Consider the following 13,444-nt stretch of genomic DNA (forward strand, 5'->3'; position numbering starts at 1 on the left):
CTTTCCAGTACACCATTCTTTTCCCAATACATATCGCAGGGTTATTCCAGAGCAAGGAGTATAACCAATTTAAATGTGACATTTTACAAGCTTTGTGAATTGTACTCCACACACTCCTTGAGTGAAATAGTATAGGATTTAGATTAGTCTTGTTTTCCACATGTTGTGCAGGAATGTTACGGGGAGAATTGGTGCAGCCAAGCTCCGTTCTATAACCACCCAATCTAAATCAACATAAGCCCTCTCCCAATGTTTAGCTAACTTGGTCATTTCAAAGGTTAATTTATATGCCCTGACGTCTGGTAGACTGAGCCCACCCATGTCCCTGGACATACACATCTTACTCATTTTAATTCTGGGCTTCTTCTTATCCCATAGAAAGTCACTAATAATTTTGTTGTATTGCTTGTAGATCAAATCTGAAATATTTAAAAGAAGCATCATAGAAAGATAGTTAAACTGAGGTGCTATGACCATTTTAACTACATTGACTTTACCCCAGAGTGTCAGTCGTAGTACCCCCCACTTATCCAAATTAATTCTTATCCTACTCAATAATGGATCATAATTTAAAGTAATTATTTCAGAAAATGATAAAGACTATATGCACTTTGTAGAATCCACTATAATTTGTTATGCCCTTGTCCAATTGAAATGTTGATCCTATGTTGAGCCTATCTCATGTCAAATGATCTTAAACATAATTTTCTCACAGCTGTTTTGTAAACAATAGTTTAATACAAATTTTCAAGTCCTTTTCAGAAGGCAGTTAAAGGACAACCAGCTAAAGATGACAGGTTTCCTTCCCCAAAGAAAAAAATTAAATGGTGAACCAGATGACTTACCTTTTTAAAATTCAGGTTTAATTATTTAAGTGAATTTAAATTCTCTATCTACATCAGGTCTATTTGAAACCCTTTCCAATCTTGTAAATTATTACTCAGTAACATTCTGTTGTGATAATTCTATCACAAACAAGAGAAAATCTGTAGATGCTGGAAGTCCAAGTAACGCACGCAAAATGGTGAAGGAACTCAGCAGGCCTCAGCCCAAAACTCAGCCCAAAACGTCAATTGTACTCTTTTCCATAGACACTGCCTGTCCTGCTGAGTTCCTCCAGCATTTTGTGTGTGTTGCTGTGATAATTCTTTTGCTTTTGAGAAATAATGCATGATATAAGATCTTCAGAAAGCTGGGTGGGGGTGACTGTGATAATAACATTTTCTTTTATTTTACAGATGATGAACCAGATGATGGTCCTCAACACTACATCATAATACAAGGTTTTCAGAATCTTCAATTCCTACTCATGTTGGGAGAACTCGGAATTAATATATCTGCTGTAATAAGAATCAGTTATGAAATGAATAAGAATATTGTGCAGCTGGATATTGATGAATCTGAGATGCAACCCCCTCATTCACCCGAAGGTCTGTTACTTGCTCTTTCATAAATAACTGGGATGCAGACAAGATAGTCTGACTACCCAGAGCTGTATCATACGATGCTCTGAACAGTTTGATTCCAAGATACTTAAGCAGGAAAGGAGATCTAAAGAAATACTTAATGATATAAAAAATATTCTATTATTGGCTAGACTAGATGTTGGCTTGATTTTTAAATACAGTGTAAACAATTACTGCACAGATGGTTCAGTATCTATGACAGTAGTCAAATAGCTTTTAATGTGTCTGATAAAAACATTGGGCATGTTCCTAATGTGGCGCACTTGTAGGCAGCATATATAGTCTGTATGTAATCATAGTATTCTCTGCATAATACTTAGTTGGAGGCTCGCACCTAATTTGTATTATAAAATCTTAATTTACATTCACCTGCACAGGTTTAAAAGGATAATCAATTACTGCAGCTTTGTTAGGAAGTCATCTGGGGTTGAGCTCATTAGAGTTGGATGCACAAAACTTCTTACTGAGGGAACGTTACAGAGGTAAAACCTGTTTCTAACCTCAAATCAGAACAGTTCTTTAGTGGTAGCCCCACTGGGACTGCAACAGAAGCAAATACAGAGGAAAAGCTCCAAGGCAAGAGTAATTTGACAGAATCCAAAGAAGGTAACAAAGCATGACCACCAAGATTCCACTCAGACATATTCAAGTCTCAAGCTATGCAAGGAACACTGCATCCAGGGGCTAATGATTTCTGATCTGACCCAAATCTGAATTATTTTATGGACATAATTCCGGTTTTGTACTTACTCTAGGTTTCTCTACCTGTAGAGTTTCTTGTTAAATACCTTCACCTCTGGATTATTTCAGGCACTTGTGCTTGAGCTAAGTCACAATTCCTACTTTATGGCTTCAAGAAGCTCTCTATGCTTTGCAATTAATAAATTAACCAGCAATCCCCTCTTCCTCAAATGTAATTTTGGTGTCTTATGTAATAGAACCTGCATATTCTACAGAAGACAATACAATCTCTTTTTGCTATTATTACATGCAATAATCATGAGGGTACGGTATTTCCTGTTGGACAGCAGTCAGGTACTCCCTCAGTAAAAATAAAAGCAATGCTAGAATAACTCGCTGAGTCAGTAAGCATCTGTGAAGTCAAAAGGTAGAAGTCAATAATTTGGGTTGAGACCCTGCATCAGGACTAAGGAGAGAGAAAAGGCTGGCAGTATATAGCAATTCAGGGGAAGGATGTGATAGAGGCTGGTAGGTGACATGTGGAACTAAGTGGGGAGGGGATAGGAAAGGTAAACAAAAGGAGAAGGGAACTAGATGAACAGATGTGAATGTGTGGCGAGGGGAACACCAGATTGTGGTTACCTAAGACTGGAAAATTCAATATTCATGCCATTTCATTGTATGTCACCCAAGTGGAATATAAGATGGTGTTCTTGCAATTTGTTTTGGCTTCCCCCTATCAGTGGAAGTGGTCAAAGACAGACAGGTTAGGTGGAAGTGGTAAAGAGTTTAATTGACATATAACTGGAAGCCCAAGATAGCTGTTATGAACAGAGTGCTAGTGCTCTGTAAAATGGTTGTCTTGTCCACACTTGTTTTCACCATTATAGAGAAGACCACATTGTAAGCATCAGTTATAGTAGACCAGGTTGGAAGAGATGCAGGTGAACCCTTGCCTTGTTGTTTAGATCATTGGATGGTGATGAGGGAGAAGATGAAGAGACAGATTGTTTCTATTCCTTCACCATACAATACCAGACCATGCCATACTTCGGCTTCAAAATTTCAAAAGACAAGTCATCACAACATCACATCATTTTCTCACTAGTATCATCCAAAACAAATGGAAATTACACCAGATCATCTTAAGACTTAATAGTTCACCTCTGGGTGAATACATCTTCGGTGCTTCTTTCTCCACTAAGCTTGCTTCAGTAATCGCCACGAGCATTGGAAATTGTTTGGTTGTAGCACGCACTACAAGAGACTTGAGACAAGGAAGAAAACAGCACAGAACAAGCGCACAGCTCAACAATACAATACCGCCAGTTATTGCCATCTTAGTCAGCCATGCTCCCCATCCTCCGAGTCTACTTTCTAACCAGTCAAATAACTGATGTCCGAACCCTGCATTCTGTTTAACTTCCTTTCTTAGACTTTTCAACTTATACATTGCCTTAGTAATTGATCCTTCTGGACTAGTGTTATTTGGTATAAAAGAACAGCACTGCTCTCCAAACATCATACAAACTCCTCCTTTTTCTGCCAACAGCCAGTCCAATGCTTGTCTATTCTGCCACGCCATTTTGCTAGTTGCATCCAGCTGTTGTCCCAAGGCCTCCAATGCATCATCAGTGTAGTTGATGAATCTCTGCTGATTGTAATATATATAATTTATCCATTCAACATTCTTAATAGTTCCTATCAAGGGTAGAAATGCTTTGAAGCCTACAGCAATCTCATTCCTTGCCTTAAATTTGTTAGGTATACCTCTCGGCTGACCTATACTATCTATCTAAATCGTTGAGTCAGGTTCATATTTTCTCCTTTTCCGCAATAGTGTTTGCTGTTCAGAGATATCAGTGTTGAAGTGTACTTCAGGGGATACTATAACTTCTTGAAGTAGCATAACACGCGTACACGTACCTGCCCAATTGAGGGGAAGTGTGGATCTTAGACCTCCTTCCTCACCACACAGCCACCAGATGTCTGCTAAGGGGAAGTTCTGGGCGTCCAATGTACCTTCGGGTGGAGGGGAACCTACTATGTGTCTTTCGCCTGGGGTTACATCCCACATCTGAGTGCAGCTATCTCTGAAATGGCCTACTGGATGAGCACCTTTCTGCATAAAACATTCATAGCTCAACTGATACTGTATTATAAGCTGTTCCAGTGTAGGTGTCTGGCTTGTTCCTCCTGTCTGTCTCCTGCTAACTGTTCCTCCGCATCACTTACCTCGGACTCCTCACCTGATTGTCCTTGCGGGACTGCCCTCGTGCAGTGGTTCGGATGGTACCAGGTGGAGCATCCTTCTACCTGAACTGCAGTGGGTGATGCCTTGGTCACTGTAAAGGGTCCTTCCCTTCTTGGCTCAGAATCAGAATCAGAATCAGAATCAGACTTTAATCTCATTCCACTTTCTCCAAAAAACTCGCACGTAAACCTGGTCTCCTGGTTTGATCGGTCCTTCCCCTTGTACAGTCTCCGGCTCTTTCTGTTTTTCCTGTGCATAAATAGACTTATGTATCATAATTAGCTGCTGCATGTATTGTTTCAATTCTATTTCCAATTGTTCCAAACTAGGTCCTTTATACGGCCCTCTCCACTGGGGCACTGGCATGGGCCTCCTAGTTAGCATCTCATGCTGTGTCAGGCATGACATTCGATTAGTTTGCACATGGTAACTTATCAATGCTAACGGTAAAGCATCAACCCAATTAAGTTTAGTGTTTGCACCGATCTTGTTCAGTCTGGCTTTCAGGGTTCCATTAATTCTCTCTACCATGCCCTGCGACTGAGGATGGTATACACATCCAAATCTTTGCTTTATCCTTAGCGCTTGTAGTACCAATTTGACCACTTTCTGGATAAAAGGTGAACCATTGTCTGAGCTAACTTCTGTAGATATTCCAAACCTTGGGATCACTTCATTTGTCAGATATTTCAACCTCTTTCATTGTCCCTACCATATCTACGCTTACTATTATTTTAATGCAATTGTTGTCTACTGATATCCACACCTCCGGCATGATTTTCCTCCACACTGTTACGGTTTCAGCACTCTTAACTAAGGGTCCTAAGTCTTTAAAATGATATCTCTTGTTTGCCAACAACGTTACATTGGGTGCAGCCTCCGGTATCCTGTACCATTTTTCTAAAAAGGTGTTCCACTTAACTTGTAAAGCTGTCCCTTGCTTTCCAATTATCACAGCCTCCCCTTCCAGTTGCTGTTGGGTACATGCCTCCATGTGCCATCTCTCCTCTAACTCCCTGTTCTGAGTCTCGTCAAAAATCACTGTACAATGTAGCTCAGATTTGGGCATTACAGCCCTGGGTAATATAGCCTGCATGCCCTTTTTCCATTTTCCCAGGTTTCCTGAATCTGATCTGCAATGTCTCCTATCCAAAAGACATTAGCCTTCTTGTCTTCTCGCACTATCAATTGAGCCCCTGCTCTTTCCATGCTCAGCCCATTTCTGGTGCATTCTAGTTTTAATTCCAGTTTCAATAAGGCATCTCTGCCTAACAAGTTAATCAGAGTTCCTTTAGATACTAGCACTGGCAAGACAATTCCTTTATTTCCCATTCTCAACTACACTGGAGCTGTGCACTGTGTCAACTATGTTTTCCCTGAGAACCCTACCGTCTTAATAAACTTTCCTGACATGGGAAGGTGAAGTGCATACTGTGGCTGTACACAAGTGTACGTGGCTCCAGTATCTATCATCATTGGTGTCAGTTGCCCTTCTAACATAACCTGAACAATGGGTTCCTCGTCTGCCTCCCTTGTTATCATTGGGTAATGTCCCTTCCCACTCGAGTTCTCGGGGCACCCCTAATACCTCGCATAGGGGTTCACAGGTCCGCTTGGGCCTGTGGAGGCTGGTCCTTGGCTAAACTTTAGTTCCCTTCTTATCGGTTCCTGCTGGTGTGTGATAGGCCATGGTGTAAACAGACAATCTCTTCTCATGTGACCTGGCTGATTGCATCCCCAGCACAATCTCTCTACCTCTCTTTCCCCCTATTTCCTCAATGGTCCCCTCTGCCCATAGCTCCTCTGTCCCCCTCCTTGGGACTTCCAGTCCTGTCTGGGCTGTCTGAATTTAGTCTGTTCCTGATAGGGCATTTGTGGGAATGCTCCTCCAAAGACGTTGATTATTGGCATGGGGTTTTCCGGTCCTTGTCTTACAGTATGATCGGTTCCTCCATATAGTGGAGCTTCATTCAGTTTGATGGCTGTACTCGGACTGGTGGTTGCTGGCAGCATCTTTTTGCTTTTCTCTTTCTCCTTCTTTTTGAGTTCTTCGAGCTGCATTTGTTTTAACTTCCTTTGCACCTCTTCCTGCTGCTCAGCCAACCTTCGTTTGTCTTTCCAGTATTTCTCAACTGCATGGACTACGTGGTCTCTGAATTCTTGTGGGGTCATTGACGTCAGCCCAACCACTTCCTCCAGTTCGGATTTTACTTGCGGAGGCATTGCATCCAAAATGCTATGTCGGAACAGTGAGGTCATAAATAAGCTATTTTCCACCTCTCGCTCAGTCTCCGGTCTCCTCCTTTTCAACTGGTTTTCTACATAGGCTGCTGGGTTTTCAGTGTCTCCCAGTGGATCCCCCTTTAAGGCTTTGGGGTCCACTTTGGGTGGATAAAGCTTCCTGAGGGCCTGCCATACCCTCTGCCTCACTCTGTCAAACCAGTCTCCATCAGATCTCGGGTCGTACGAGTTTATTATGCCAGCCATTTCCATTAGTTCGTTAAATTTGGAGGTTCCCATCAACCTTATCAATAGTGCCTTCAAATCTCTCATAGCCAATAATCGTCCCGCCGTTTCTTCTTCAAAGGCTCTAATCCATTTCCCTGCTCCTTCATGTAGACTGGGCAGAGTGTTTTTCAGCCCTTCTAGGTCCTGGGATCCCCAAGGGATATACTGCACTTGTCCTGATCCTTTAACTAACAACGACATCATTCTTCCTCCTTCCCACCTGCCCTGGCTCTCCTCCTCGCCTGACTCCCCATCTGTCTCTGGGTATGTCTTTACTGTCTCCCACAAATTTCTCCGTGTTCCTCTTCTTCCCTTGGTCTCCCTGTGGAGTCCTTCCTTTCTGTCCTGATTCAATACTTGGTTGGCCCCGGAGTAATTTTAACATCTCCTCTGGCAATTCCCTCTCAGTAACTTATCTAGCTCTCTCTCTACTTCCGCAAGTTGCTTCCCTACCGCCTCCTTCTGCTCTTCTAGGCTTCTGCCTCCTACCTCTTCCCCACAAATTCTCGTATCCTCTCTCTCACCACTTAACTCTTGCTCCTCCAATGAGTCACCTTCTCTTTCTTCCTGTCCGTGTCTGTACACCTGTGGCAGGGACTCTTCATGATCCTTACTCATGCTTGATTCCCTTCTCTCTTGTGTTTCTCCAAGACTCTCGTCTCCTATCTTCTTTCCACTTCCTCTTGAATGCCTCAGCTCTTCCTGCCCTGATGAGCCACTTTCTTTTCTAGTCTGTTCATTTCTACGGTATAACCGGTACTCCTCATACTCCTTTTCCTCTCTCAAGTATTTCATCGGTTCAGTCTCTTCTCTCATTTCTCTCTTTGCCTGTTCCACCTTTATCCTTTCTGCCTGTATCTCCTTCCATATTGCCGCTTCTTCCTTCTTGTATTGTCTTTTTTCCTCCTCATTTTCCCAAACTTGTACTTCTCCCTGCATGTTTACTGTACCCGTCAGCAGGGGGCATGGCTTAGGGGTTCCTTCCTCATTATAGGGAGGGGGCCTTTCTGCCTCTTTCACATCCGGGTATGGAGCTGAGGCCAGCTTCTCACTGTACCTCTCTCTCTAACAGGCTATTTCTCTAGCACCTTAGTGTCTTCCGCACTTGTAATAATATTCTACCTGTCTTCCTCAGCCTCTCTCCTTCCGTTCTGAAGAGTTTTAGCACTTCCATTTCTCATTCTCTTTTTGCTCTCTTTTCTTAGATTTATCTCTTGGTTTGTAATTTTTAATTAGTGCCTCCATTTCCTCGCACAAGCTTACATAAAACCTTCCTTCTCTTGGCCATTTTGTGACCAGGTTCTTGGTTCTTTTTTCCCATTTTTCTGAAGTTTTTGTGATCTCACATTTATTTACCGGAAATTTACCAGAATCTCTACTGCCGTTCCTTTACCTGTCATGTTGTTCTCTCTTTTTAAGGTATTTCAGAGATTCACAGTTCATTTGCTGGATAATACTGTTTACTCTAATTCTATGCCTAGTCTATCGTCTATCTACCAGCACTTTAAGCTATATATCGGACAGTCCTTGTTTCCTATTCCGTTCTGCCCATACAGACCTCTACCTAGTACGGTATCCACAGAACTTTCTCTTTGCACCTCATCTATTCAGACCCTTCTCTCTTAAGGCGGTACCTACAAGGATTTTCTCCATGCACCTTGTCTATTCAGACCCTTATCTCTTAAGGCGGTATCCACGAGGATTTTTTCTATTTTCCTTTCCCTGCCTGTTCAGACCTTCATTTTGTACGAAGCGGTATCCACAGGGACTTACCAACACCATGTGGAATTTTTCTTCACTTAACTCCTTATTAGCTTATTCATACTTACCCCCACTGCAGTGTTCTCGATCAATCCTCTGAGCCTCCTGTTAACCCCCAATTCTGCCAGATTCTTTGGACCGGAGAGACCCTTCGACAGTGGTTCCACACTTCTGAGTCTCTGAGACCTCCCCAAAACCAACAGAATTTTTAGTCCAAATTGTCGCAAAAAGTGCTTACCTTTTGTTTGGGTGCACCCTTAATTCTGTTAGCCCTATGGGGGTCCCTAGAGGACCGGGAAGCGTCCCCAATCTGCCGTTTCCTTTCCGTGGGTCTCTTTCCAGTCCTGCAGTGGTCGCCAATTTTTGTCGGGTTCCTTGATATAACCAGGAGACACAGAAGATTCTTCGAGAAGTTTAAGCCTTTATTTGCAAACAAAAGCTGAGACAGTTAATGAGCATGTCATTAATTGTCCGCCGAACCCTAGTTCACAGTATTCTTTATAGTAATTTCTTATCTTAGTCGCATTAGCATACCCTGTCTCCTATCTCAGTTACATTAGCATACCCTATCCGCTTGCAACACTTATCACCAGCACATTAGCTTCTCCATTCGCCACCAGTATTTCTGCTCAGTAGCCCATACTTGCTCTAGTCTACTCCTTGTTTCTACTATGTGTTCCCCTTCCCGGCTTTGACTGGTCCCCATACCATCACACCACTCCATGATCCTGTCTACCACCGTTATCTCTACATTGCTTACTTTCACTGTTAGCTACTTTCTCAAGTCACTGATGTGTTCAATAGTACAGAGACAATACAGAGATTTCATTCTGGCTAATGAGTTGGGTACACAGTAAGTATAGGTTAGCTACATTGTCAAGGCACTGATGTGTTCAATAGTACAGAGACAATACAGAGATTTCATTCTCCTTCTAAATTGGATACATACATAGCAAATAGCAAACACAAGGCTGGTTACTAGTTTTGGTTACACAGCAAACAATTTGCTTTATTCTCCAATATGCTGCAAGTTCATCTACCTTATTCCGTATACTGCGCGCATTCAAATATAGCACCTTAAGTCCTATTTTCACCTTTTTCAATTTTGTCGCACCATGCTTAACCTTTTGATTCCTAACTTCGTCTGAGATCTTATTAACATCTGCCTCCATAACCTCTCCACTAACTGTTCTGGCACTCTGATTCCCATCAGCCTGAAACTCTAATTTAAGCTGCACCATGCAGCATTAACAAACCTTCCCACTAGGATATTAGTTACCCCTCCAGTTCAGGTGCATACTGTCCTTTCTGTACAGTTCCCACCTTCCCTTGAAGAGGACCCAATAATCCCAAAATCTTATGCCCTCCCTCCTACACCAACTCCTTAGCCATGTATTAAACTGTAATAATCTTCTCAGTCCTAGCCTCACTAGCACATGGCACGGATAGCAATCCTGAGATCACAACCCTGGAGGTCCTGTCCTTTAACTTAGCACCTAACTTCCTGAACTCCCTATGTAGAATCTCATCACTCATCCTATGCAGGTCATTGGTACCTACATTCCCTCAACAGTATCCAAGGTGTATTTTAGGGAAACTTATAGGTCCCTCAAAATGCACAACAGTATCCAAACCTGTTGTTGAAGAGGGTGGCCTCAGGGGTAGTCTGCACTGGCTCCTTAACCCCTTTCCCCTTCCTGACTGTCATCCAATTTCCTGTGTCCTGCACCTTGGGTGTAACTACCTCTCTGTATGACATATCTATCACCTCTTCAGCCTCCTGAATGACCCAGAGTTTATCCAGTTCCAGCTCCTTAATGTGGCTTAGTAGAAGCAGCAACTGGATGCATTTCTCAACGTTGTAGTGATCAGGGATACTGGAAGTCTCCCTGCCTTCCCACATCCCACAAGAAGAGCACTGCATTGATGGGAGGGCTTTACCCCATGATCAACTGGGCCATATCCACTACTATTTGTAGGCTTTTCCATTCAAGGGCATTGGTGTTCCCATACCAAGCTGTGATGTAATCAGTCAATATACTCTCCAAGGTACATCTGTAGAAGTTTGTCAAAGTTTGAATTGACATACGAAATCTTCGCAAACTTCTAAGAAAGTAGAGGTGCTGCCGTGTTTTCTTCATAATGGCATATACATGTTGGACCCAGAAGTTCCTCCGAATCCTCCTCTGATTCCCCAATCTGTACCCCAAGTACTCAATATAGAAACCAGCTCAAATACTGAATGTAGAAACAACTGTATCAAATTACTCATAAAATTTAATCCTGTTAAATGTTATGCATTATGAGGGGCCTACAAGTTCCCCTAAAATGTAAAATATTTTAAAGAAGTCTAACAAATTGCTTGACATTTACAGCTACTGAAGCAGAGAAGCAGCAGAAAGAGGCAGCTATCAAAAGCCTGGAATTGTTTTGGAAGTACCTTGACCCTGTTCTGAATAGTGGAAAACCTGGATCTAAACTCTTTGATATAGCCAAACTCCAGTATACAGTGAGGGAAAGCATGTTACCAGAAGAATGGAATGATGATGCAAAGGTCAGTATCAATTCAAAACCTTGGACATATCTTTGTTCCTGGTTTGATATGGGTAAAGCCCTCCCCATCATTGATCAAGTTTACACAGAGCACTGTTGCAGGAAACCAGAATCCATCATCAAGGACCCACCACCCAGGTCATGCTCTCTTCTCACTGCTGCCATCAGGAAGAAGGTACAGAAGCCTCAGGAGTCACACCACCTTCAACCATCAGGCACGTGAACCAGTGGGTTCACTCAACTTCACTTGCCCCATCACTGAACTGTTCCCACAAACCATGGACTCACTTTCAAGATCTCTTCATCTCATTTTCTCAATATCTATTGCTCACTTATTTATTGTTAGTATTTCTTTTTTTCTCATCATATTTGCACTATTTGTTGTCTTTTGCACATGGGCTGCTTGTCTGTCCTGTCAGATGTGGTCTTTCATTGATTCTATTATGGTTCTTGCATTTACTGAGAATGCCCTCAAAAAAACAAATCTCATGGTTGTCTATGATGACGTATATATAGTCTGATCATTTACTTTTTATTTTATACTTTGTAGTTTGCTGCAGGGTGCTTTTAACAAACTAAAATTATAAAAGCAAAATATTGGAGGCTAAACTGAACATGCTAGAACTGCTAGCAAGTCTGGCAACACAAGTTCAAGATTGAGCAGATGTTGCCAGCCTTAGTTTTGATTGAATAAAAGTGTGGTAATCAAGGTCAAGGTCAAGTTTACTGCCATATGCTCAAGGACGTATATGCACAGATGAAATGAAAGACTTGCATGCAGCAGCATCACAGGAACATAGCATCATCTGGGAACATTAATAAGAAAAACATACATTAAACATAAATTGTGCAACATTTTTAGAAGAAAAAATAGAACAAAAAAAAATCCATTTAGTGCAAGTGATCGGAGTGACAATGAGGAGGTACCAGTTGGTTCAGGAACTGAATGGTTCCACAGAGATACATGGAATGCTTGAAGTGCCAGTTCCAAGGATGCATTGGTTTTCATTTTAGACCCATCTGTTGTGGATGAGTGCCAGGAAATGTTAAAGGACATTTCCTTTGATACCCAGAAAATGGCCAAGAAGAGCAGGTTTAGCTGCCTCATTGACTATTACCCAGCTCCACTCACATCTACTCTGATGAAGTGCTTTGAGATGTTGGTCATGGCTGGAATCAGCTCCTGCCTAAGCAATGACCTGGAACCCCTGCAATTTGCCTAACATCACAATAGATCCACAGTGGATGCAGTATCACTGGCTCTCCACTCAGTCTTGGATCACCTGGACAATAGCAATACAGGTCAGGCTGCTGTTTATTCATAGCTTAGTGTTCAACACAATTATACCCTCGATTCTAATCAACAAGCTGAAAAATATATATCTCTGTACCTCTCTCTGCAACTGATTTCTTCACCAGGACATCACAGTTCACGTGGATTCAAAATGCCATCACCTCCTCATTGACAATCAACACTGGCACACCTCATGGATGCATGCTTAGTGCACTGCTGTTCTCTGTCTACCACCATGATTGTGTGGATAGGCACAGCTCAAATGCCATGTATAAATTTGTTGATGATGCAATTGTTGGCGGAATGTCAGATGGTGATGAGGAGGTGTACAAGAGCGAGATAGATCAGCTGGTTGAGTGGTGTCGCAGCAAATTCAACATCAGTAAGATCAAGGAATTGATTGTAGATTTCAGGAAGGGTATGTCGAGGGAACACACACCAGTCCTCAGCGAGGGATTCAAAGAGGAAAGAGTGAGCATTTTCAAGTTCCTGTGAGTCAACATCTCTGGCGATCTATTCTGGACCCAACATAATTGATGCAATTAAAAAGAAGGTATGACAGCAGCTTTATTTCATTTGGAGTTTGAGGAAGAGTTTCCTCTCTTTCTGCACTAATTTAAATTAATTTTCTTTTTATATACACTGATTGTAATTTATAGTTTTTATTGCCATGCATTACAATGTACTGCTGCCACAAAATGACAAATTTCACAACATACTTTATGGCAGTGATATTGAACTTGATTCTGATTCTGATGTCTTATGTCAGACATAAATACCAACTAATTGAATAACATTTCTTATTCCCCACTAGATCATGTTGAGGGTTACCCTCAAGTATATATTGTTAGCAGGTTTCTGGTGGTATTTGCAAAACAATAGGACAGGCTATAGTTTGCTTCAGTGTAGCATGGATAGCGATGCTAG

At 42.0% G+C, this 13,444-nt stretch overlaps 1 protein-coding gene across 12 annotated transcripts in view; it reads left to right on the forward strand.

Moving 5' to 3' along the window:
* Nucleotides 1-13,444, forward strand: part of spag17 (sperm associated antigen 17) — a 319,560-nt gene that overhangs the window by 44,367 nt on the left and 261,749 nt on the right. For all 12 annotated transcript variants that reach the window (XR_009511839.1, XM_059968399.1, XM_059968400.1 and 9 more), the window contains 2 exons: nucleotides 1,239-1,430; nucleotides 11,046-11,224. Coding sequence is in view for 11 of the 12 variants with exons in the window: in XM_059968399.1 (XP_059824382.1) it covers nucleotides 1,239-1,430; nucleotides 11,046-11,224 (371 nt within the window). In the remaining variant the exon portion in view is untranslated. The remainder of the gene's footprint in view (nucleotides 1-1,238; nucleotides 1,431-11,045; nucleotides 11,225-13,444) is intronic.

The sequence above is a fragment of the Hypanus sabinus genome, chromosome 4 (genome assembly GCF_030144855.1).
Source record: "Hypanus sabinus isolate sHypSab1 chromosome 4, sHypSab1.hap1, whole genome shotgun sequence".
NCBI lineage: Eukaryota > Metazoa > Chordata > Chondrichthyes > Myliobatiformes > Dasyatidae > Hypanus > Hypanus sabinus.